The 24,640-nt window shown below is 45.3% G+C and overlaps 1 protein-coding gene, 1 long non-coding RNA gene and 1 other non-coding gene across 6 annotated transcripts; 2 read left to right on the top strand and 1 right to left on the bottom strand.

Moving 5' to 3' along the window:
- The first annotated feature begins 1,044 nt into the window (after positions 1 to 1,044).
- LOC9271473 (uncharacterized) lies at positions 1,045 to 6,008 on the top strand. Of its 4 annotated transcripts, none has more exons than XR_001544797.3 (9): positions 1,045 to 1,852; positions 2,053 to 2,167; positions 2,234 to 2,737; positions 3,099 to 3,182; positions 4,216 to 4,459; positions 4,546 to 5,292; positions 5,374 to 5,498; positions 5,595 to 5,673; positions 5,753 to 6,008. It is a non-coding gene; the product is annotated as an uncharacterized lncRNA (long non-coding RNA). The 4 variants fall into 4 exon arrangements; XR_001544796.3 differs by having other exon boundaries at positions 1,045 to 1,964; XR_010740054.1 differs by having other exon boundaries at positions 1,045 to 1,967.
- A 9,676-nt stretch (positions 6,009 to 15,684) lies between these two features.
- On the bottom strand, positions 15,685 to 18,075 carry LOC112937644 (uncharacterized). Its single transcript, XM_026022538.2, has one exon. It carries the CDS (start codon positions 18,073 to 18,075, stop codon positions 15,685 to 15,687), a length of 2,391 nt encoding a protein of 796 aa, XP_025878323.1.
- A 2,070-nt stretch (positions 18,076 to 20,145) lies between these two features.
- On the top strand, positions 20,146 to 22,062 carry LOC107280643 (uncharacterized). The gene is made up of 2 exons (XR_001545173.3): positions 20,146 to 20,272; positions 21,797 to 22,062. It is a non-coding gene; the product is annotated as an uncharacterized protein (transcript).
- Positions 22,063 to 24,640: the final 2,578 nt, after the last annotated feature.

Here is a 24,640-nt window from a genome sequence, read left to right as displayed (position 1 = left end):
TTGTAGTATATATGAATTTGATGGGGGTATACTCACCTCTCAAAGTGAGAGGTGACTACACCTGCTCATCCACCCTACTCCCTCCAACCAAATAAAAAATTGAATCGCCAAATCCACCTTTATCCCTACAACCAAACAAAAAATTGTATCACCATATTCACCCAACCAAAAAACTGGATCGCCATATCTAACAAAATATGGACCGCCATATCCCATCCAGCCTTGATCGTAAACCAAACACACCCAAGATTTCACACCAGGTTCTCGTTCGTGCCGTTGCCGCTACAGCACTGCTAGCTTGCAATAACGCTGAAGATCAGTTCTAGATTCTGTGGTAACTTGTGCATATTGATTTTTATTTTTGTCTAGACCATCACGATCTTTGCATCACTATCCCCAGGGTCATTTTCCCAGTCAAGCCACCGTAATTCCACACAGTCTCCATGCCTTGGATGTTTTGCAAAGCATAACAAAAGATCTTATTAGAGATGACTATTGGAGGCGTTTGGTTGGAGAGAGGAAATGCAAAGGGTAACGGAATTAGAAAGTGGTGTGAATGGAATCAGATCGAACAAAATCCTCCTGTCCCTTTTTTTTATTGTGCGTGGTGTTTAAGTCAAGCACATCCGTCGAATTAACTGAGCAGAAAACATGTCCAATTGTGATGCAAGATCTTCAGACTTTACCAAAAAGTACGATGCCACCCTGAAATATCCCCGAGGCATGATGCCTTCTATCCTACTAGTAGTACGGATCTAGAACACCCTTTGCATACTCCGATCATAAATATTTGACAAGATTTGATCAAATTTGATTGCTAAAGCTTCAAATATCTGACCAAGTCAATGCCTAGTTTAAAATAAGAAAGAAAATATGCGTAGGTTTTCATTTAAAAGTACTGCTCATATCGTATACGAAATTTACAAACGTACTAAAATACAAAATTGATACTCAAAAAATTTTAAAAGTTTGGTCAAGTTCGAGCCTCCCTCTATGCTATCGTCGAACTTTATCGCACCCTCCACACCATTCCATCGCTATTCTGTTAGGATCTAACCGTTTGATAGCTCTGACATGTGGGCTCGGGTAAGAAAAATATCGCTATTGCCCTTTCAGTTACGGGCCCCACCTGTCATTCTCTCACCTCTCTATTTCCCCTCTTCTCCTCTTCATCTTTCTCTCGTGAGCAGCGGTGGCCGGCAGCCGGTGACGGGCGACCCATGGCGGCGGCGACCGAGGAGGCACCCTCAACCTCAACCTCACCATCGGCCCCTTCCCCCGAAGCCCCAGCCCTCGCGGCCGCCCGCGCGCGCGTCATCGTCGTCTCGACGCGCCACCTCCTAGCACCATCCAAACTGGCGGCGGCGAGGCCCACACGCCGGGGAGATGGGAGGGAGGCTCGGAGGGAGAGGGACGTCGCGCTCCATCGAGTCACATGGCGGAGGGAAGGGGTGCGATATAGGTTGTCGTCGTCGCACAGCACCACCCCGTCGTCGTCGTCGCAGCGCCGCCCTCGTCGTCGTCGTCGCAGCGCTGCCCCCGTCGTCGTCGTCGCAACGCCGTTCCCATCTTCGTCGTCATCGCAACTGCCGCCGCCGCAACAGCCGCGGCGTCAAGGTGGCAAGGCAGCCAAGCGGCGCCGGTGGCCAGCCGAGGCGGTGCTCGGTGGCGCGGCAGCAAGGCGGCCAAGCGGCGCTCGGCCTTCTCCTCGCTGGCTCGCTCCTGCGCCGCATCGCCGTGCTCGACCCTGCCACCGCCGCCGTCGACGTAGGTGACGCCGCACCCTCGCCACGCCCATCGGAATCTGGCAAGCTCCACGCCGGCGACCTTGCCACCGCCGCCGTCGACGCAGGTGAGTAGCGGGGTCGTCGTCGGGGATGCGCTGGATCCTCGCCGCCATGGGGGCCGCCGAGGAGGCCGCGGCGTCCGCGGCCGCCACCGCCGCCGTCCAGTGCTCTTCGTCGGTGGTGCCCTCCGTCCCGGCTCTCTCTCTCTTCTCTCTCAACCCTAAGGACAACAAAGTCATTTGACTGCGCTGTTTGACACTGTTAGGACTAAAAACAGATGGAATAGTGTGGAGGGCGCGATAAAGTTCGACGATGGTATAAAGGGAGGCTTGAACTTTTTAGTGACAGAAGGCAGGGGTCATCTTTTTTAACGCGCACAGGTAAAAATCTCCACCAATCACCATATCACCCGCGTATCCTTGAATTGAATTGCTTCCCTGTTGCAGGCAAAAGCAAAAGTAAAAGCAGCTGGACAGCTGGTTGCGTGTGGCTCGCTGGGTGTGTGTGTCCTGCAGTAATGTGTGCCTGTGAGGTGCAACTACTGTACAAGCTAGGGGTAGCTAGCTAGCGCCTAGGGTTAGCGCCCAGAGCCCCAGAGGAAGGCATAGGCTATCGATCTCTCCCTCTCTGCCCTGCCTTTCTTGTTCGCTCGCTTAGAGAGAGAAGCAGCATGGAGAGCGGAGGGCCGGGCGGGTAGCAGCTCCCCTCAGTTCCCCTCAGTTCTTCTTCCTCCCTCAGTTCTTTCTCCACCTCAGTGACTCCCACAGAGACCATGATTCACTCCGGCGGCCGCGGCCGCCGCCGCCGCCGTCGCCGTCGCCGCGGGAGCAAAGGGCCGTACGAGCGCGGCGGCGGCGGCGACGGGGACCAAGCTGCCAAGGGCTGCATGGACGCGGCGGCGACGGGCGCAAAGACAGTTCTCCGGCGACTCTACGCTGTGCAAGAAGAAGGTGATGATCCGAATAAAACTTTTCTTTTACGCTGGTGTTTTTTCGTTCTGTCGTGTGCGTGTGAGCGTGACTGCGTGAGCCCTTAGATCTTGCATTCTCACTTCATCTTTCCCCATCACACCCTAAACCTCAAACGCATCACGTACTCCATACACCACACTATCGATCGAGAAAGGATGAGAGGTACTGCTCCTAGCTAGCCTGAGCACCGCAGCATGTTCAACTGTTGTAAAACACATCTAAAAAATGGTTTGAAAAATCAGAAAAAGAAAAATCAGGTGCGCTTGACAAGATGCGAGCAATCTCTTTCTTGCTATCTGCCCTTGCTTATAATCTTTTCTTTGGGTTGTCTTGACTGCAGGACAACACGCTGGACGAGGTGAAGGAGGTCGTCCATGTGAAGCAAGATGCTCCTCCACCATCTTCTTTCTTGCCCAATTCCTCGGTAACACCCTCTAATTGTCGCATATATAATTTCGTGCACCGCTAGAGATTTGGATGAAACCGCCAGTTTAATTTATTTTCGTGTCGGTGTTCACCCCCCCCCCCCCAGGTTTAATCATTTTCATTACGGTGTTAAACCACAAGATTTATTATGCAATTTGGTGAGGGTGGAAACCTGACAGGTTTATCCATTTTTGAGTTATTGTAGCCGTCAAGGAAATAAGTTGGAACCGCCAGACAAAGCAAATAAAATTTTAACTGCAACCACTATTTCACAGCTCCGCTAATCAAATTGAACATGACCCATTCCACCTGCCAATCAAAATTACTAAACATCCAACAGTTCAATAGTTGAACCATTTAATTAATAAAACATCCATCAATCCATTACAGGTCTGCACTTATAAGCTACATTACCTTAGCACCACATGGGCACAAGGTAATAAAACAACATACTGCATCCCAAATACCAAACACATCACCAAGCAAAATGTTAGGCTCCTATCTATTTAGTTTCAACCATACCAAATGGTCTCGATGGAACTGATCAATGTTGCTCTTGTGTAGCTTTCGTTCGCAGCAATTTTCATTCGCTATCTTCATAGTCACCATCCAGATCACTGAAATTATTATCACAATCTATGTTGAATATGTTGTCACCACCTAGGTCAGTAAACCTATTGTTGTCATTATCGGAGTCAACGTTCCTGCATGTATCAGCATCTGATTCCTCATTGCAGTGCGTACCATCGCCCAAGTCATCATCGTAGTGCATGCCATCACCCAAGTCATCATCGCAGTGCATACCATCCCCAAGTCCTCATCGCTACCCATGCCATTTTAAGTCAGAGCAACAATGTGATAACCTCATTTTTAGCTTAGAGATCAATCTGTATACATTAAGTAATGTGTGCGCCATTTTTTTAATGCATTGCTGCACTTCATCTTACTAACAAGTTTTAATCAATCTCGCATTTGTTTTTGTTGTCATATGTTGATGTTTATATGCTCTTTTTGCTGATTCTTATTTGCAGGGGTTACAATCATTATTTGTCAAGGCATGTGGGGTTAATATATCTGTACAAGTGGATTTATCTAACACAAAAGTTGATTATCTAATCAACTCTGCTTGTCAAAAGATGAGAGTAAATGTTAAGGACACATATGCAGTATTATGTGGAAAGATTTTAGAGTACAATAAGTCAATAAGTCACTGTCAGACTATCCTTTATATCGGAATTCAACGATTGAAATCCGTTTTCGAGGAAGAGCCGGCCAGTGAGTGTTTTTTGTTTTTAAGTGATGTTAATTTCCTATATTTATACATGTCTCTAACATTGTAACATTGTGTGTCTTTTTTGTAGGCCCATGACATTTGATGAGAAGTTTGATGATATCCATGCGAACACATGGTTCTACACGGTTGATTTAGTACCTGCACTTCAACGTCAAACTCGTACAAATCCGCCGGTTCTACCATGGTTATCAGTAAGATACTTCTCGGACTTTGCATCATACAACATCCAAAAGGTTTTGAACCACATCACTGCAATGCACTGGGAAAACCTGAGCTACAATGGCGCTTTCAATAGCGACAACATCATATTTCACAATGGTGCTGTTACCATCCAGGGTGTTCTTACAGTACAATTTAATGGTGTGACATGTGCAAAAGATTTTGCAAAGCTTTATTCCATATTCATTGCAAAATTTACACCACATGGTATTCCATTGTACTTTAATGATCTGCTTGAGTACTTGAGGAATTGTCCAAATGGAGAGAATTCCAATGATGAGGCTATTGTGGCATTTATTATCAATCACCCCTGTCTCCAATCTTATTTAGAGAGGATGTCACAATTAGAGCATCTTGATAACATTTATCCTAGACATCCTGGACATTCTACAACAAATATATCTGCTCTGGGAACATTTTCTTGGCAAGACAAAGTCGTCAGGTCCCAGAATTACGTCGTGCTTTTATTTATGGTCCCAATGGAAGAGCATATTTGGTAAATGGAGTGTGGCATAATCTAAATCCTTTGTATACTAATGATCCAAAAGGATGCCTTCACTTTGCAAACAACTTCTTGAAACATGCACAAAACAGAGTGAGTTCAGTACTACTCCATTTCTACTGTTCAAAATTTTAACCATCTTACATGAAGTTAATATTTTCCTGTCCTATATAGTTCATGTTACATGAAGTTGAGGCTGCATTTTCAAATTGCCTGGAGGAATATCTACCCCATGTATTAAAAGCGATAGCGCGCCTTGCTCAACATAACCCCCAAGGCCGGCAGTATCTAGTTGACGTGTAAGTCGTGTAGTCTTTAGCATGTATTAATTGATTTCAAATACAAATTCTTTTGCACGTGAATTTAGAAAGTGGATTGTTATTTCTTTTTTGCAGGCTTTCGAACAAAAACGCAGATAAATCGTCAGGAAACTAGGTTGGAGAGATTTCGTGACAGGAAACTAGATTCATAGATGTAAGTAAGACAAATTGATCAAAATTGACTTATCATTATATTCTTCAGACCATCATTGCATTGTTATGTTGATATGTAGGAAGCAGCAATCTGGAGGTGCTGCGAATGAGTCGTATCTTGCTCGCCTCATGGAGGCATGTATCTTCTTTGTTTCTTTGGACCGGTGTTGTATGTGTTGCAGCATGGCGGGATGGCGGCATGCTGGAATACAAAGAAAAACAACCATAGTTGTTGTACCGTATGAACATCACTGCATTCGCTCTTAATTTAGTAGTACTAGTAACTTGTTGTGCTGCAGGAGTACTACTATTATCATTACTACATGTTTGTATGCCTGTCTTTTTGGATTGTTTTGGTTTGGTTTCTGTTTGAATTGGTAGCCGCTTGCTCAGCTCAACCGAGCCAGAGATAAGAGGCCCTGCCTGAGCGTGAGCGATCTGCTTGCTTGCATGAGCTGCATGCATATCTCGGCATGCATGGCTGTCGACCATGTCTCTCGGCATAGCGGTCGAGTCGTCCCGAGCTCGGCCGACCATCTGCGGTGACGAAGGAACAGGAAGCCCCACCATATCAGGCGCCTCCCGATTCGTCGCAATCGCCTCCCTCGCTGGATATGCCGGCCGCAAGCTCGCAGCCGCCGGATGCCCGTCCGCTCCGAGGCCACCCTCTTCCTCGGCGGCCTCCACTCCTCCTCCTCTTGGTCTTAGCTGGCCGCTACCGGCCTTTCCTTTTCTTTTTCTTCTACTAGTAATCGTGCACGTGTAATATACGTTTTCGACATATAAAAGTACTAAAATATCATTGCATTTTCCTGCAATGTCACGTAAAACACACAGAACCAGTGATTGATCGAAAAGGGGCACACTTGGTGCGGCCAGAGAATTTGTGATTGGGAACTCATGATCCCAACATATTCACCCCGATAAAATTTCACTAAATATTCTTTTGAGCTATTTTAAAAACAAAATTATTTTTTGTTCTTTGTATGTCTCTACCCTGCGACAATAAGTCGTTATGATCATTTGAAAATTGGATGGGCTGAATAGTCGAGCTGTTTGAGCATGACACAAGCATACAACTCCAAGGTAGTATAACAGGGAATTGATCTAATCATACTGAAAGGTTCTGTGCTCGTTAGAAATATGAGGTCCAACAGATAAAAATGTAATATATGACCAATCAGAGATATATTATTTTAATTTTTTGAACCTTTTCATTTTTAGTTTTAAAAATAAACCTTCCCAAAACTTAATTTCGAATATGAACCATTTTTGCCACGCGCAAGTGTGTATGGTGTGACTATTGTATAGCCAAGTGAGGCGAGGCGGAGTGGACAAGAAGGTTAAGGTTTAGAAATAAGTATCGAGATGGTTTATTTTTAAATTTAATATTTTAAAAAGTTCAAAAAATAATAAAAATTCCCAATCAGAAGCGCGTAACCATACTTCTGTTGTCTGTTGCATAATAACTTTTTACCTACCTAAGAGGGTGGCGCACAATCATTTATAGTTCTCTTCACAAGAATATGGCTGTGTTTAGTTTCTGAAATTGGGGAGAAGTTTGGGGAAAGTTGATAGTTTGGAAAAAAAAGTTGAAAATTTATGTATGTAGGAAAGTTTTGAATGTGATGTGATGTGATGGAAAGTTAGGAATTGGGGGGAAATATGTACTTTCAAAGTGCAAGTCACAGAGGCGGAAAGTCAGCTCCGGCCGCGGCGGTGGACCTCGGCGCCGGCGCCGGCGGATGGGGCCGAGGTCGGAATCGGCCAGCAGATGGGGCCGAGGTCGGAACCGGCCGCGGTGGCTCCGATGGCGGGGAAGAATCAGCGACTCCGGCGGCGGCAGTCCACGCAGGGAGGATTTCCAGCGAGGATGCGGCGGCGTGTGTTCCATAAGAAATATTAGCCAAATAAATGAAGCTCGATAAATTGTATGATGAAAGAATATACTATCTTTAGTCCGCAGAATCTCAGTATGCAGTATATCAGCTCAATCACTTGAAGCTGATGACCCTGGCACCTCCGCGAGCGCCGGCGTCCACAACCGCAGCCGCGCCTCCGCGAAACACGGCCTCCCCCGCTGCCGGCCGTGCCTCCGCGAGCGCCGGCCTCCACCGCCGTGGCCGCGCCTCCGCGAGAGCCGGCCTCCACCGCCGCGGCCGCACCTCCGCGAGCGCCAGCGTCCACAGCCGCCGGCCACCCCTCCATCTACGCTCTCCGGCCAGATCTGGCGGGGGCGGCGCCGGATCCGCCGCCTCTAAGCCGGGAGGAGTCAACACCGCCGTGTCCTAGCCGAAGACGACGCGCCACCCCATATACTAGCGCACGTGAATCAACTAATCAAAGCACCAAACACCACCCTGATATTGTTTACCATCTTCAACCTCCTCAATCTCACCCACTGGCCAGTTGGCCACTATAGCTAGGCTATATTTGGTTTTCTTCAATGCTAAATTTTGACAAGTACAAAATCCTAAGCAAGCTTTGGTAGTGTCAATTAATTTCTTTCACAATTTATATGTGTTGTTGGTATATTTTGGTAGCAAATCCTATCTTACTATAAAGTCATCCCCCACTAACTCCTTAAGCTTGACATGCAAAGATGTCACATCATCATCCACTAACAAGATGCCACATCATCATCCACTAACAAGATGCCACATCATCATCCACTAATCCACTAATTAACAAGATACCACATCATCATCCACTAACAATCATCACATTTAAACATCATGCAAACATGCTATATCTTTATAGTTATTATAATTTAAGAGCTTTTCAAATACAAACATGTTAAATTATCATCCAACATAATTCACATAATGTTTTAATGTATATCTTTATTATATAGTTCATCCTCACTTAGTTAGTGCTTAAATGATTAATCTATGGTTCAAATTATTTTTCTCATTTTTTCCTCTAACTAAGTCATATCACATCAATTGTTTTTAGCCTTTAGATGATTAATCTACGGTCCAAACTATCTCCCTACTTTTCTTCTTCTGTAAAGTCATACCAGCTTACTTTTTACGTTTGAATCATCATTCTACATACTATTTGAATTTAAATTATCATAAACCACATCAGTTTACTTAATCTGATGTTATCTAGCTATATTATACGTTATCTTTTTTTATCATACTAAATTCCTGCAGCAATGCGTGGGGTTTCACCTAGTTAAATACTAGTTTTAAAGCACCAACAATTTAATAGCGCATATTTTAGCTCCAGAACAAAATGGCTCCCCCAGCGCGTGCTCTCTCTTTTCTTTTTTCTTTAGTAGATTTGTGCTCCAAGATACCCTAACCCTATACCAGTCCAAAAATTAAAAGGAAATCGTGGTGCCCAAAATCTCGGTTCCAGTGACTTCACTTCCAACAACCGTGCAATTAAATATGTTCTCTATTTCTAGCATTAATATAATCTAAGTTTTCCTAAAAAAATCCTCTGTGCTATGTGTATTAGAGCGACTGCAATAGAATGAAATGAACGGATTATACAAGTTGTCACATCGTATTTGTGCTTATGTAGAGGAAGAATGAGATGAGAGAAAAAAAAACAGGTTAGTAGCCAGATGTAGCACTGGATTAGACTCCGATAAATAAATTATGTGAGATAGATTAAATATTAATTATTGTGTACAACTAATTTTAATTTTTGAAGCTAATGGTCGACTTGTATATTACTAGCTCCAATTTTAATGTATGACGCCGTTGACTTTTCGTCCAATGCTTGATCATTTGTTTTATTTAAAAAATTTATAAAATTATCATTTATTTTATTTTATTGTGACTTGATTAATCATCAAATATTCTTTAAAAATGACATAAATATTTTCATATTTTTATAAAAATTTTAAATAAAACGAATGGTCAAACGTTGGTAAAAAACTCAACGGCATCATTCATACATTAAAATACGGAGGGAGTAGTATAAGCTTTGCTGTCCGATCCGGGGGTTACACTCGTGTCAATCTGCAGCCTGAAGCCACCCTCCACGCAAATCTCGTTCGTGCTCCTGTACGTCAACCCAACCAGGGCGGCTGCATGCCAAAGGCGCCGGGTCGTCAACCCAACCCGGTGTTGGTGGAGCCCATGACCATGAAGGAGGTGCGGTGGCGTGTTACGTGCATGGTAAAAAAACCGGACCGGGGTCGACCCGCTCTGACCGCCGGGTCACCAGTCGAACCGCCGGTTTTTTATTTATTAATATTACTAGCAAAAATGTCTGTGCATTGCAACGGGTGAAAAAAATTCTAATGATAATATACGTTTTACATGCATAATCATGTCAATGACAATGTTTGTATTTTAATAAGCAACATGTTTTTTTATAAACAATGTTTTTTTCTCTTGCGCGATTTTCTCAAACCATTTTTCAAACATGGCGCATTTCTTTCTAACACTTTTTTCCTAGCATATTCATTTGCTTTTTTTACTGACGATGAAAACCATATTTTTCTCTTTTTTTTTCTTTTCTTTTCTCGTGTGTTTTTTGCATGTTTTTTCTGACAATTATTTTCTCGCGCGTTTTTTGCTTGTTTTTTCGAATGTTCTTTTTTGCTTTTTCCAATACAGGAGAATATATAACGAAATAAAAGCCGTGTAGTAGATGATAAAAAATCGATGGATCATATCTGGCTCAAGTGTCCATCAATTTAGCGTTTTTTCTGACAGTTTTTTCGGACCGATTTGTTTTTTTTAATAGATGATGTTTTTACACGATTTTTTCAAACCATTTTTTAGAAATGACGCGTTTTTTCTGATAGTTTTTCCTCACATGTTTTTCTAAAAAAAATTTACCGATGATGGAAATATTTTTTCTCGCGTGTTTTTTTATTTTTTATGGAAGATGGAAAACCTTTTTAGCGTGATTTTTTTGCGCTTTTTTCTGATTTTTCTCACACGTTTCTTTGAACCGTTTTTATTTTGTCGTGCATTTTATCCTTTTAAATAGTTAGATTAGATTATACATAGCGAAGAGATATATATTGGTTAGAAATCGGAAGTTGTTTCACCCCTTCCATTTTTTCCTCACGCGTATTTTTATTTTATGCAAACCATTTTTTTCTTCCTAGAGAACCGGTCGAACTTTTTAGATGTTTTTTTGAATTTTTTTCGCCTTTATAGGAATTAGACTTTTTTCTGTTTCTAAATGAATCAGATCTAGCATTTTTTTCACTTTTCTTTTGTTTTTTATAGGATCAGATCTACGGTTTTTTCGCCACTTAGGAGAAACGGAGTTTTGTTGTTGTTGTTTTTTTTTCTTTTTCTTTATTTTCTTTTTTGTTCGGTTTTTCTTTTTCTTTTTATGCAGCTTTCTGCCTTTGTTCTTTCCCTTTTATTATTTTTAACCAAAAACGACCTCAAGTATCTTATTGCAAGATTATAGGGACTTAAATGTAAATATAAAAATTACAGGGACTCAAATGCAAAAGTATAGATCCAAAAATTAAAATCATATAAAAATGGAATGCTCTCAACCGGTAGGTTCCGTTTTTGCAAACAGATCTTCAATCCGGCACATCAATTTTATTTTTCGTTTTTAAGGGTGAATCGGATCTAGAGTCGGACTTTTTTTTCCATTTCTAATAGGGAATCGGTAGGAGTCGGACTTTTTTTCGCTACTTTTTTTGTTTTGACGGACGGAGGAAACATCATTTTTTAAGTAGTAGAGATATTTGATTTGTATTATTTTTAATATAGAACCATCACAAATTGGTGAAAATATGCATAAATAAACCAGTATATCTTTTATTACATGGTCACAACATAAAAAAAATAAATATGGTGTGGTAACATAATATATTCATCACGTCATACTGCAATAGGAAAAATAAAAACGGGTTCGATACTTAAAACCCGCCACCGGTTCACCGGTTCAAGCAAAAACCGGCCGGTTTTTTACCGGATCGATTGCAGGGGCGGTCTTTTAGTTGAACCGAACCGTCAAGGTGGCCGGTTCTGGTTTTTTCCGGTTCAACCGCCCATTCAGTCCGGTTTTTTACTATGGTTACGTGGAGCTATGCTTTTATGCGTCGTGTCGTGCGGGTAGATAGATGCCACGCAGCGATAGATGGTGCATGATCAGCAGGAAGCGGTTGAGGGCACTCACAGTGTAAGCCATGGAGCCCGTACCCCTAGTCCAAAAACTTGGCCCAAAGACACCCATCCCATAGTGCAAGCACCCCTGGTTGTGTGGTTTAACTGGATCAAGTTACTGATGAGGTAACACAGCCCACAGTGCAGAACCCAACCCGTGCCCCAGCCAAACGAACACATATTAATTTTCCCCATCTACCCCTTCCTTCTGGATGCTTCGGTTCGAGGGCCTCTCCCCCGTGGCCGTCCCCTCTCTCCCATGGGCTGCCCCCCTCTCTAGGTCGTCTCCTCTCTCCGGTCCGACAAGCCGCGTTGGTGACACGATGCCTTCCCTCACCGTGGGCTCGTTGGCCGCCACTGTCCCTTTCACCACCGGCTCGTTCGTCGCCGCCGCTGGCTCGTCGGCCACCACTACTGGCTCACAGACAAGCTTATCGATCGCCGCGGCCGTCTGCTCCACCGGCAAGATAGTGACGCCACCAGCGGCGCACCGCCGTTGTCTTTGCCACCTCGGCCGTCATTAGGCCCCTTGTTGCCACCCGAGACTTCGCCGCCGGCCAAGCTCCGCAGTGGGCCACCTCCTGTGCTACCCCGCGCATCACCACTACCGTTGTGCTCTCCAACGCCTCCAGCCTCGTCTAGGCCGGTGGTGGTGGCCGCTGCGGTCTATGCGCCGTGCATGTTGCTGCCGCCGCTGGCGTGGCCGGGCCTCTCCTCGCCTTGGTCTATCTGTGCGCCTTGCACGTCGCCGCCGCCGCCACGATCTCTCCCATCACCGAGGTCGGTGGTGGCGCTTGACGTGGTCTTGCCGCCGCCGCCGCCTCGCTCTCCTCCGTAGCCGATGCCACTAGCCCTCTCCTTGTCGAGGCCAGTGGTAGCCGCTGCGGTATGTGCGCCCCTGTCTCCGCCGACTGCTGCAATCTGTGCGCCCTCGCCTTTGCCGGCCCTGTCCTCGCCAGGATGCGTGTCATCGCCCATGCCGCCGCGATCTCTCCCATCCAGTGTTTGAAATTTCTGTTCTTCGGAAATTTCGCCCCCCCCACCCCCACCGAAATGCTAACATCTCGCCCGAAAATTTTGGTTTTTTGCAATTTTTTGTGAATTTGGTCAATTTTTATTCAAATTTATTCAAAATCCGTCAAAAATTCAAAAAAAATCATACAAAATTTTTTCCGAAATTTTGGTTCTATCGCTCAGCTGCGGCAGAACTGCTGATTTTGAAATTTAAAACCCTGCTCCCATCATCGAGGTTGGTGGAGGCGGTCGCAGTTTCACCCTCCCCATTGGACGCCGACGATTTGATTGTGCCAGTAGTAGGGACAGCACCGGCTGCTCGGCTCTCCCCACCCCATCCCTGCCTGAAGGCACCGTCAAGACGGGTAGCCGCCACGGGGCGCTGGCCGTGGCGGGGTCACCTCCTCTCTCAAGCCAGGTCCCACTGGTCGGCTACTCTCGGCCACCGTCAACCTTGCCCTTGCCACCGACTATTCCCTTGGTCACGGGGGATACGGTTCTGTTCGACGTTCCGATGGTCGCCCTAGATCATGATGGTCGGCCGATGGCGCAGCTCCCGTTTTCGGTCGTCGAGAATGCCACGTTGCGCACCTTCCTTGCCAAATGCTCCAGGTCTATGCCTCCAAGTCTGGCCCCGCTACCCCTGCCTCCGGCGCCTGTTGTTGCCACCGTGGGGGTAGTGCCGAAGCGTAGCAAGAGGATTGCGGCCCCGAATGACTCGACCTCATGCGTGCAGCCCCTCCCTCGGATCACGCCATGGCCCTGTCTTCGCTCTTCTCCAGCTCCCTGCCTCCGGTGCAGGCCGGAGTGTAGTGGGACCCCCTACCCCACCCTTCCTTGTGATAGGAGTTTTTGTTTCTTTCTTAGTAGCTTATCTTCCTTATATTTGTTTTTTTTTCTTTTTTTTCCTTGACCCCTGTCAACGGCCTTTTGACTGTGTGCGTTGTGTAATCAAACTCTGCTCTCTTCTTCTAATATATTGACGTGCAATTCTTTTGCGCGTTCGAAAAAAGATAGCCCAAATGTACGCAAGATCGGTTAGGCTTCAAAAGACCACACAACTTTTAATCAAAGGTTAGATATTTTTTATTAACACAATAAAGCTAATAGAAAGTGCTCGATTAGTATAGTGCAATGGCAATGGGTGTATGATTTCAAGTCCGAGTTCTCGTATTCAATACTCAACTCACTCATAAATAGATATGAGTGAGCAAAGGATGGCGCTCCCATCCATGGTGTTTTTTCGTGTTTCACCTAGGGCAGCTAGCCGTAGCCGCGAAGCAAAGGATGGCGCTCCTATCCATGGTTTTCCAAAGATCTCTGCGGCCGTTATCAAGACGAACGTGGACTGGTGAGAGCGGTGAATCGGTGATCATCGCCAGGTTGGCTCTCGGTTCCTCATTGGTTCCTCCTCCTTTGCTCCTGATCCGTAGACAAAAGGGTGAGGAAGAGTTTTATCTAGGATTTGGTTTTCCACTGTTGTAAACTGATCATATCTTTATTCTGCTGATACTATGGTGGTGTTTGAATGTACTGAAGATGAAGATTAAGTGTTTCACGTAAAATGAGGTGTTAATAACGTATGGTTAATTGAGTTTTAATTATTACAAACTTGAAAAATGGATTAATCTGATATTTTAGAACAACTTTCATATAATAAGTTTTCACACGAAGCACACCATTTAGCCATTTAAAAAGCGTGTCACCATGTATACTTGGTTGATTAAAACTATCCGCTAGTACTTCGTCCTTCCGTACCGTGAAAGATATGAACAAATAAGAACGTTTGTAGCCCAATACTCATTAGACCTTGTTCGGTTGGGCCGGGAATGGCCGGGATCGGGGCCCAATCCCCGTGGATCATCCTGGCGAGGAAACAATCCCGGCCCATGCGAAATTGTGCCTTCGGTTAAGGAATAAGTCCACTTTGACTCCCTTAAAAGTAACCCGAATCTAATATGTGACCCTCAACCGCAAAACCGGATAGAATGACTCCCTAAACTATTGAAACCAGTGCAATTTGGTTTTGGAGGGTGGTTTTGCTGATGTGACGTTGACGTGGCAATGTTGACCTAATTTTCGTCCCACGTGGCGCTTACGTGGCATTAGAATTAAAAAAAACTATGGACCCACATGTGATTCACACATAAAAAGTATTGTGGGCCCCACTGACATGTGGGCCTACATGTCATTCTCTCTCCTTCCCCCTCCCTCTCTCCCCGTTCTCTCTCTTTATCTCCCCCCTTTCTCTTCACCTTCTCTCTCGTAGCGTAATCTGCAGGCAAGGGCGGCGACGGCAAGCGGGAGCCGGAGCGGCGGCGGCGGCGATGGCTGACGCGGCAGTCCCCATCGCCATCGACCTCGACCTCGGCGTATCCGCATGCGTGATGGCGGCGGTCTCCGAGGATGCAATCCACGAACCCAGCCCGGCAATCCGGCCAACCCCCACAATGCTCCACGGGTCAGCCTCGGCAGAGTCGAGCAGCAGTACAACAAACACACCAATGTAGCAGCATAGGAGAAGGCAAGCAAGCAAGAGGATGTGTATAGCTGTATAGCTCGATTACTTCCTGCTCATCAAAAATCATGTCGAGTAGGTGATGATATGCCTCGCCTTCGTCCCAAGGCAGGCATCGCTACATGGCCAAAGGCGAGGATCAGTGGTGAACCCAGAACAAAAATGACCCGGGGTCCTATGCATATCATAGCTCTAGACAACACACAATATTAATAACCAATATGACACATAGAGTAATATAATTAAGTGCCACACAGAGTTATAAAGTCATAGGAATGAAGTGCTTACTGAAATATTGATCCACCATCACAAAACGAGCAAAAAAGGATAAAAACCTCCAAAACCACATATTGTTTTGCCTAGAAAAGAGAAGAGATCACTTAGTAAAAACATCATGTAAACGTGCCTTTAAGGTCTCAAATCGGTGAATTACTGCACTGTTGGTAACTTTCATCAATTCTTGTTTCTCAACATAGCAAATAACACAATCACTCAAGTGTTCATCACTAATGCGATTGCGCAAATACGTCTTCACAATTTTCATGGCTGAAAAACATCTTTCAACTGTAGCAGTGGCAACAGGCAAAACCAATGCTAGCTTTAAAAGCCGGTAAACCAATGGATAGCAAATATGTTTTCTTGTGTCCACCATTTTTTGGGAAAGCTGACATATAGTTTCAATGTTAGCGAATCTATCATCTCCACGCACATCAGCGATATAAAGAGAAAGATGATGTCTAAGATCCATTAGTTCCCCATCATCAAAATCCTTTGGATAAAGTTTTGCTAAACTCATCAAATGCTCTAAATTGAAATCATGAAATGATTGCCTAGGACTTAAGGCAGCTGCACATATGAGTAACTGAGATGTTTTCTCATTAAAGCGATTGTCCAATTCTTGAAGCAACCAATCAACAATTTCGTTAAAACAATCAACTTCAAAATGATGCTTGTTTGTAATCCCAGTTTTTTGGCGTGGCCTCTTTGGATTTATGTATGCATCCTCCATCTCCAATTCTGAAATGTCATACTTCTCACAAAAGTTATGCACCTCAGCTAAAATAGATTCCCAACCACTCCTCCTAAACTCATCCAAGTGATTTCTAGTTGATTTTACACAATTAACAGCATTGACAATGTCTTGATCCTTTCTTTGTAAAGTTACGGAAAAGGTGTTTGTGATTGCCAAGATATTCAACATAAGCTGCAAATAAAACACAAACTGAAATAACTGAAAATAAACAAGGAGGCCAGCTGCTTGCCTACTATTTTTGTCATCCCTGTCATTCTCTTCCACATACTCTAGAACTTTAACAGTTGTAGGGAACAATTGAACCAAACTCTTCAGTGTCTTATAGTGAGAGCTCCAACGAGTATCTCCAGGCCTTTGAAGGGATATTTCCTGATTCAATCCTGAACCAGTTATAAGTAACCCACATTCTAAAGCATCATGCACATGTTCTGCATTTATATCTCGAATCATATCCCTTCTCTTGGAAGATCCACCAACCACATTTAATAAAAGAGAAATCATATCAAAAAAGTTTCCGATTCCTTTATGTTTCTTTACAATGGCCACAACTACTAGCTGAAGCTGGTGTGCAAAGCAGTGAATATAATATGCCGAGCTATTTTCTCTCATAATTAGTGATTGCAAACCATTGAACTCACCTCTCATGTTGCTAGCACCATCGTATCCTTGTCCTCTCACTTGTTTCAAACTTAGCTTATGCTCCGCAAATAAATCATCAATGGCAGACTTAAGGTACATAGATGTCGTCTCTTTAACATGAACAAGGCCAACTAGTCTCTCTTTAACACTGCCACATTTACCAACATAACGCAAGACCACTGCCATTTGTTCCTTGTAAGACACATCCCTTGACTCATCAACCAGCAAGCAGAAAACATCATTCCCAACTTCTTCAAGAATATAACGCAGTACCTCTTTTGCAAAGCAACGTATGATGTCATTTTGAATCTTTGAAGATGTATACTGACTGTTACCAGGAGCATTTTTACCTGCAACCTTGTGTAAAGCTGGATTTTGCTCTGCGGTATAAGCATGAAATTCCTTGAAATTTCCTTTATTGAGAGACTCCTCACTCTCATCATGGCCCCGAAAAGGCATACCTAGCTTCAGTAAGATTCTAGTAACATCAATTGAGCCATTTAACCGAGTATAATAAGCAATTTTCTCAGCATTACTTTGGTTGTTCAAAGAAACATCAATGTGCTGCTCTTTTTTCAGTAAAGCATCACAATCCCTCATTGCTTGGTTATGAACACTATCAATATCACCAACATGTTCCTTCAATCTGTGTTTTTTGTTCCAACTAGACCACCCACTTGTAACAAATGCATCATACCCTGCTGATTTCTTATTAGGGTCTCTGAACAAAAAGCAATAAAAGCAATAAACTTTATCTTTGGACTCACTATACTCAAGCCAACTGCCAAACTCATCATACCATTCAGGATTAAATTTTCTATCTCTACCACCAATATTTGTAACAGGGAGATCATCCGGACGAGGTTGACAAGGCCCATTGTCCAAGTATTTTCTTCTTACCATCTCCTTTTGATTGGGATGATAATCCTCAATTCTTTTCCTTTTGCCAGGATCAAATTGAATCTCCACTTCCCAATTGATATCTTCAGGAACATCTCTTCTATTAAATGTAGCAGCATTATGTCTGTGTGATGGCTGCGATGGGGCAACATCTTCTCCATGTGATGGAGATTTTCTCTTGTAATACTTTTCCATAAATTCCCATGTCAATCAGTTAGCTAACCACTTAGCTCACTGCCAACCAGTTATTCTAGTGCAAGCACCAATCAGTAAGCAGCGATACAGAATGTGGACAACTAAAAAATGATTGAATAAATTAAAATGTTTTGATGCTCCTACTCTGACAGCACTAAAGAATATTGAATGAACTAATGTCCTAATCCAATAATCTGAATTCTGGACTAATGGTAGAAAACAAACCTTGCAAGTTGCAACTGGTGGAAGACTGGAAGTCGAGCGTACGCGAATGCATGCTGTTGCCGCTCGCCGTGGCCTACACGCAGCGTGTCGTCGGCCGCGCGGGCGCGGTGCTTGATCTTGATCTTGATCTGAGTAGAGCAGCGATTGAGCGAAAAGAAGGATCGAGCAAGAGCAGCGATTCAGGGTGTGTTTGGTTGCAAGCCACACTTTGCCACAGTTTGCCACGCCTAAGGTTAGGCAAATTTGACAGGTGTTTGGTTGTAGCCACAGTTGTGGCAAGATTCTCCTCCAACAAATTGGGTCCCACGTGTCAATGGCTCAAAAAAGTGTGGCAAGATTCCCTTAGGCTTAGTAAGTTGTGGCTAACAATTTGATCACCTCACCTTAGACAAGATGTGGGAACTTTTGTTGGCAAGTAATGGTAAAGTGTGGCTGGGAACCAAACAGCCCCTCAGTGTCTCGAGTCTCGAAGAGTACCGACGACTGACGAGGAAAAGGAGCGGAGAGCCGGAGACGCAGTTAATTCAGTCTCGAGATACACGGCGTCGTTTCACCTTCCCACGAATAGTTGGGCTCTAGTTGGGCTAACGTGAGCTTTGATGGATTGTTTCTTTAGTTGGGCTTTAGTAAGTTATCTGGACAGGCCGGGGTCCAATCCAATTTTTTTTTGGGTGTCCCATGCTGTATATACCTATATACTATAACTTGACACAAAAAATTACCCGGTGTCCGGTGACACCTGTTAGGCCTACATAGGCCCGCCTCATGGAGCTCGGCCTCCTCCTGGCGCCTGGCCCGGGGGCTTTGACCTCTATGGCTGGGCGTACAGTGAGGGACTCCATCGGCACCACAGTGGGGATACTCTTTGGCGGGTGCGCTCCTTGGCGCCATCACCGCCGCTGCCGGCACTGAACGTGAGCAGGCAGATCACCGGGACGCTAACCGACTTGACGCTGCGCGCCATCATGGGGGAGTGCGGCTTCCGGTGGCGTGAGGAGTTCCTGGAGACACTGGGTGAGGCGCAGAAGAAGGCGACTAGGTTCGGCGTCGCTGACCTGTTCCCGTTGTCGAGGCTCCTCCCCGTCGTCAGGAGCCCGAGTGGTGACGGCCGGCGGGAGCTGACACGGGAGCTAGCTGGAGCGGCGGGCGGCGGAAGTGGGCTGGAGCTGACGGAGGCTAGGAATAATCCAGCGCGCTAGTCAGAGGCAGCTGCAGCCGCAGCCGCCTCGTTGGAGGTCTGTGGCGTGGGGCGGTTTCCACCGTCGCCGCCACTCAAGCCCCTCCTGTCGCCGCCTCCTTCTGCTCCGCCTCCACCCGCGTTAGCTCCAACCCGCCGCCGCTTCAGCTCCCGCCGGCCGCCAGTACTTCGGCCCCCGCCCCGCCGCCGCTCCAGCCGTGCTCCCGCGGACGGTGGAAGGGGAGAGAAAGAGAGAAGGGAGAAAGGGAGGGAGGAAGAAGAAAGAGAGAGGATGACATGTCAGTGGACTCCACTTTTTTTAATGACAAATGGATCCCACAAATATGTTTTTAATTAAATGTCACCTAAGCGCCACATCAAGACCAGACTAGATCAACACCGTCACGTAAGCACCACGTAGCGAAACCACCGTCCAAAATCGTTAAGGGAGTCAAATTGCACCGGTTTCAATAGTTTGGGGAGTCGTTCTATCCGGTTTTGCGGTTGAGGGTTACGGATTAGATTCATGTTACTTTTAAGGGAGTCACAGTGGACTTATTCCTTCGGTTAATCCCTAGCATGGATTTTAGCCCAGCCCACCACGGGATTTCCCTGTTCTGTAGGCCCAGGAAAAAATCACCTACTCGAGAGGAGCGGAAAAATTCCTCGAGAGGAGCGGCGGCGCTACGAAGACACGGACGCGACGGCGGGGGCGGAGCGCGGCGCGACCCAGAGGCGACGGCTACGGCGACGGCGACGGCATAGCTCTCTTCTCCGGCCGCCACCTTCTCTCCAGTGAGCACGCTTCCCTTCCCCCTCTCCCCTCCTCTTTCAAAGTTAGGGTAGGGTTTCCTTCTCTTCTCCCTTTCCGGCTTTCCCGTCGTCGCACGCACCGTGCCGTAGGGGCCGGCCGTCTGGTCGTGCTCCGGCGCCAATGCCGACCGCGTGTTCAGCTTCGGCTCTGGCTTGGGGCTTGGGCTTGGGTGGCTTCGGCTTCGGCAGCGCTTTGTCCTTGTTCGGCTCCGGCGGTGGCATTGCCGGGACACGGGAGGGTTCTTGGACGCCAGAGAGGAGAGGAGAGGAGGAGAAGGAGGAGGAGAGGGTTCTTGGTTCTTGGCCCGTAGCCTTCAAAGTGTCGGCACCCTCCACGTCGGAATCTGAGTCATGTAGTTGCAGTTGCAGGTTTGCGAAATCTGAAGGAATTCAGAGTCATCTAGTTGCAGGTGCAGTACAGAAGAGTTTCTTCTTTCTTTTACTTTCCAAAGTTGCAGGATTCGAACTTGATTCTTCTCAAGATTGCAAAATCTGAAGAAATTCAGAGTCATGTAGATATAGTTGCAGACTTGCAGTGCAGAGATTTTCCTTTTTTCCTTGTCTTTGATTCACCAAGAACTAGTTCTACCTGATTACCAAGATTGGTACTGTATGATAGATATGTATGTTTTATGGTTATAGATTTTTTGAGAACTCATGTTCAAGTCTTTTGTGCCAATGATAAGTTTAGCTGCAACTCATGGCCAAAATGAACATAACTGAAATTCCCAAAAAAAAAACAACAAGGCAAATTTTAGGGAGCCAGCAATTCAGTTTTCTGTATTTGAGTAAACTAGGTCTTCTTGGTATCTTCTATTGCACTTTGATACAGGAACGGCCAAAATTGTTGAAGCATATTCTAGTTATTGAAACAGATTCTATTTCATGTCATGTCCAACATGTTTAAGAATGCCAAAAGTTGACGATGATCCTAGTTCGTGTCTTGTGCATAACTTTGAGTTGTCACCAAGTTCTTTTTCTTCTCTAGATACCCTAAAATCACTTATATGTATCCTACACTGATGCAAATCCTAGTTTTTACATGCCATCCGCAAAGATTGTTCCTCAGCCATAGTTACCACTGTTTACTTTTCATTTGAATTTAATTACTGAAGTGTGTTCTTCATAAATGTTGACCATTCTTATCTATAGTAAATTACTAATTAGTACAGTATACATGTTGCTTTCCCTTTTTGACCTTTTGCCTGTAGCTGCTAGATAACATAGCAGTCTCCATTTCTCTGTACTGCAATACAAAGTCAAAAAAAGCATGTAGCCGTGCATTGACAATTATTATTTTATTGTATATCTATATAAGTTGTATATATGATCTCTGCATCTTCTGAAAATGCAGACAAGTCAAGATAAACATGATTTCTGCATTGGCCATATATATTTGTTATACATGATTTCTGCATCTTCTGAAAATTCAATCATCTCAAGTTTTGTTTCCTTTTATCTGTTTGTGAGATAGGAAAGCTAATGTTTACTCATTATGCTTTGTAGGTTCCATGAAATCGACTGGTAGGGAAATTCCAGATAATTTATTTGATGGTAGTAATTTTCTGAAGTTCCTGAAGATTTATTGCTTCAGACAGCATGACGAAAGTCAGGGCATCATTATAGTGTCTCCTGCTGCTCAGCTCATTCCACTCATAAACCTGTTTAGTTTGTGATGTATCTGAGTTACAAAAAATGTGTTTAAACTGAGTGCTCCCACACAGTGAAATGTGTGATATTTGATACTGTCGACATCATTTTTTTTCTTTGTACCCATCATTGTTTTTCCTGTGCTTCTAATCTGCAATACTGTCCTGACAAGCTTTGAAGCATCGCTGCTCATATTAGCTGCTCGTTACAGCCATTGCAAATGAAAACTTTGACGTAATTCTGGTCTGATTACAGTCGGCTGATAGAACAAAAGCAGGTCTGCTCGAAGGAGCAGCCATGAGATTTATCATATTTTGATAGCTAAAATCTCTGGCTAAAACGAACATGGGGTTTAAAAGAGGGAATAGGAGAGAGCAAGGGATTCCAACCCCCATAGGGATTGAGTCGAGTGACATATGGGAGGGATTCACTCAATCCCTCCCTGGATATATTCCACTTGGGGATTAAATCCTAAGGAACCGAACAAGGCCTTAAGTGCTATGAGAGCGCTTGTGCAGCCCATGTAGAGTTCGTTTTGTGCCCACCAGCCCAACATGAAGAATTCGGACAATCCAAATAGGAAGGAAAAAGTATACTTTGACCCCCCTCAACTATGACCCGAGTATGATTCATGACCTCCAACCACAAAACCGGGTATATCGACTCATCCAACTATCAAAACCGTGCAAACTATATCCCTCCCTAGGTGGTTTTAGAAGCGGTTTTGGCTGACATGGCGCCCACGTGGCGGTGTTGACCCGGTCTTCGTCCCTCGTATCGTCGACGTGTCGCTTATATGGCATCAGAGTAAAAAAAATTGTGGGACCGACGTGTCATTCGCACATTAAAAAAAAACCACCCACATGTGGGCCCCACATTTTCAATCCCCCCCTCCCTCATTTTTTCCTCTCTCACCTTCCATCAGCCGGCCGAAGCACGAAGCACAAGCTCCTCCCCGGCGCGCGGCGCGTGGACGGCCGGACGAGCTACTTAGCTTATCTGAAACCATATCCAGAACAGTGAAAGCATATGCAAGCATGCATTTGCATCGATGGATCGATATGTACGTATGCCCAAATTAAAGCACGGCTAGCTCCTTCCGGTCCTCCCCCTGAAGGCGAACGGCCGGCGAGCTCCACCCCCGCGCGCGGACGCCGGCGAGCTCCTCCCCCGGCGCGCGGACGGCCGGCGAGCTCCACCCCCGCGCGCGGACGCCGGCGCGCGGACGGCAGGCGAGCTCCACCCCCGCGCGCGGACGGCAGGCGAGCTCCTCCCCCGGCGCGCAGACGGCCGGCGAGCTCCACCCCCGCGCGCGGACGGCCGGCGGGCTCCTCCCCCGAGTGTGGACGGCCGGCGAGCTCCTCCCCCGTGCGTCGTCGCCGTCGCCGCCGCCCCGCTTCTACTATTGGAAGGTGAGAGGAGTGGAAAAGATGAAAGAGAGAGAGGGGGGAGAGGTGAGGATGACATGTGGGCCCACATGTCCGTGGGTCCCACTATTTTATTTTTGTGTGAATGACATGTCGGTCCCACAAGTTTTTTTATTACATGTAGATAAGCGACACGTCGACGACACGCGAGACGAAGACTGGGTCAACACTGCCACGTGGGTGCCACGTCAGCTAAAACCGCTTTCAAAACCACCCAAGGATATAGTTTGCATCGGTTTTGATAGTTGGAGGAGTCAATATACACAGTTTTGTGGTTGGAGGCCATGAATCATACTCGGATCATAGTTGAGGGAGTCAAAGACCTCCGAAATAAGTTCACTTTGGGTCCCTCTTTGGGTTCCTCTATTTGTTGCCCAGTCCGATTTTCATCCCTTGCTCGCAAAATCGGGTACAACAGGTCCCCCAACTTATGAAAACCAGGTAAACGAGGTCCCTCGGTGGTTTTGGCTGAGGTGGCACTAGGGATGAAAACGGAGCGGATACGGACGGATAATGCTCATACCATATTCGTTTTCATATTTTTTGCCGGATACGGAAACAAATACGGATAGCTCGAATACGGAAACAAATACGGACTATCTCGAATACGAATAAGAATCGAATATGATCGGACACGAATACGAAAACAAATTTTTCTCGGAATACGAAAACCAATTCAACTTCTAATAGAAACAAATATCAACATATATAATTAGATCATTTTATATAAAATATAGTATAATTTATAAATATTTTTAAAATTTTAAATAATATTAATAATGTGGACTAGTGTTAAGAGATGAACTATTATTAAAATCTAAAAAGGTATATTGAAGGTCATAGAGTTATAAAGAAATGGGGTATGTCTGGTGGCTTCTGCGGATATCCGAATAGCACTGTTCACCGGATATCCGAATTATTATCCGTATCCGACCTGATACCATATTCGTATTCGTATCCGAGAGAAAATATCCGTATTCGTATCCGTATCCGAACTATCCGAGAATTATCCGATCCGAGAGGTATCCGTATTCGTTTTTATCCGGAGCGGACGGAAACTATCCGCTCCGGTTTTATCCCTAGGTGGCACCTACGTGGCTCATTTTGACTAGGTCTTTGTCCAACGTGTCATTGACGTGGCGCTTATGTAGCAATTAGAACCGCAAAAAATAATATAACCCATGGGACCCACGTGTCAGTTGCACACACATAATAATAAATGGTGGGCCCATGTGGACCTCTACTTCTAGGGGAAGGACCCCTGGGCGGCGAG

Source organism: Oryza sativa, chromosome 1 (genome assembly GCF_034140825.1).
Source record: "Oryza sativa Japonica Group chromosome 1, ASM3414082v1".
In the NCBI taxonomy this organism is placed as follows: domain Eukaryota; kingdom Viridiplantae; phylum Streptophyta; class Magnoliopsida; order Poales; family Poaceae; genus Oryza; species Oryza sativa.
Note: the sequence above shows the minus strand (reverse complement) of the source record. Positions and strands in the feature narration are given on the sequence as shown.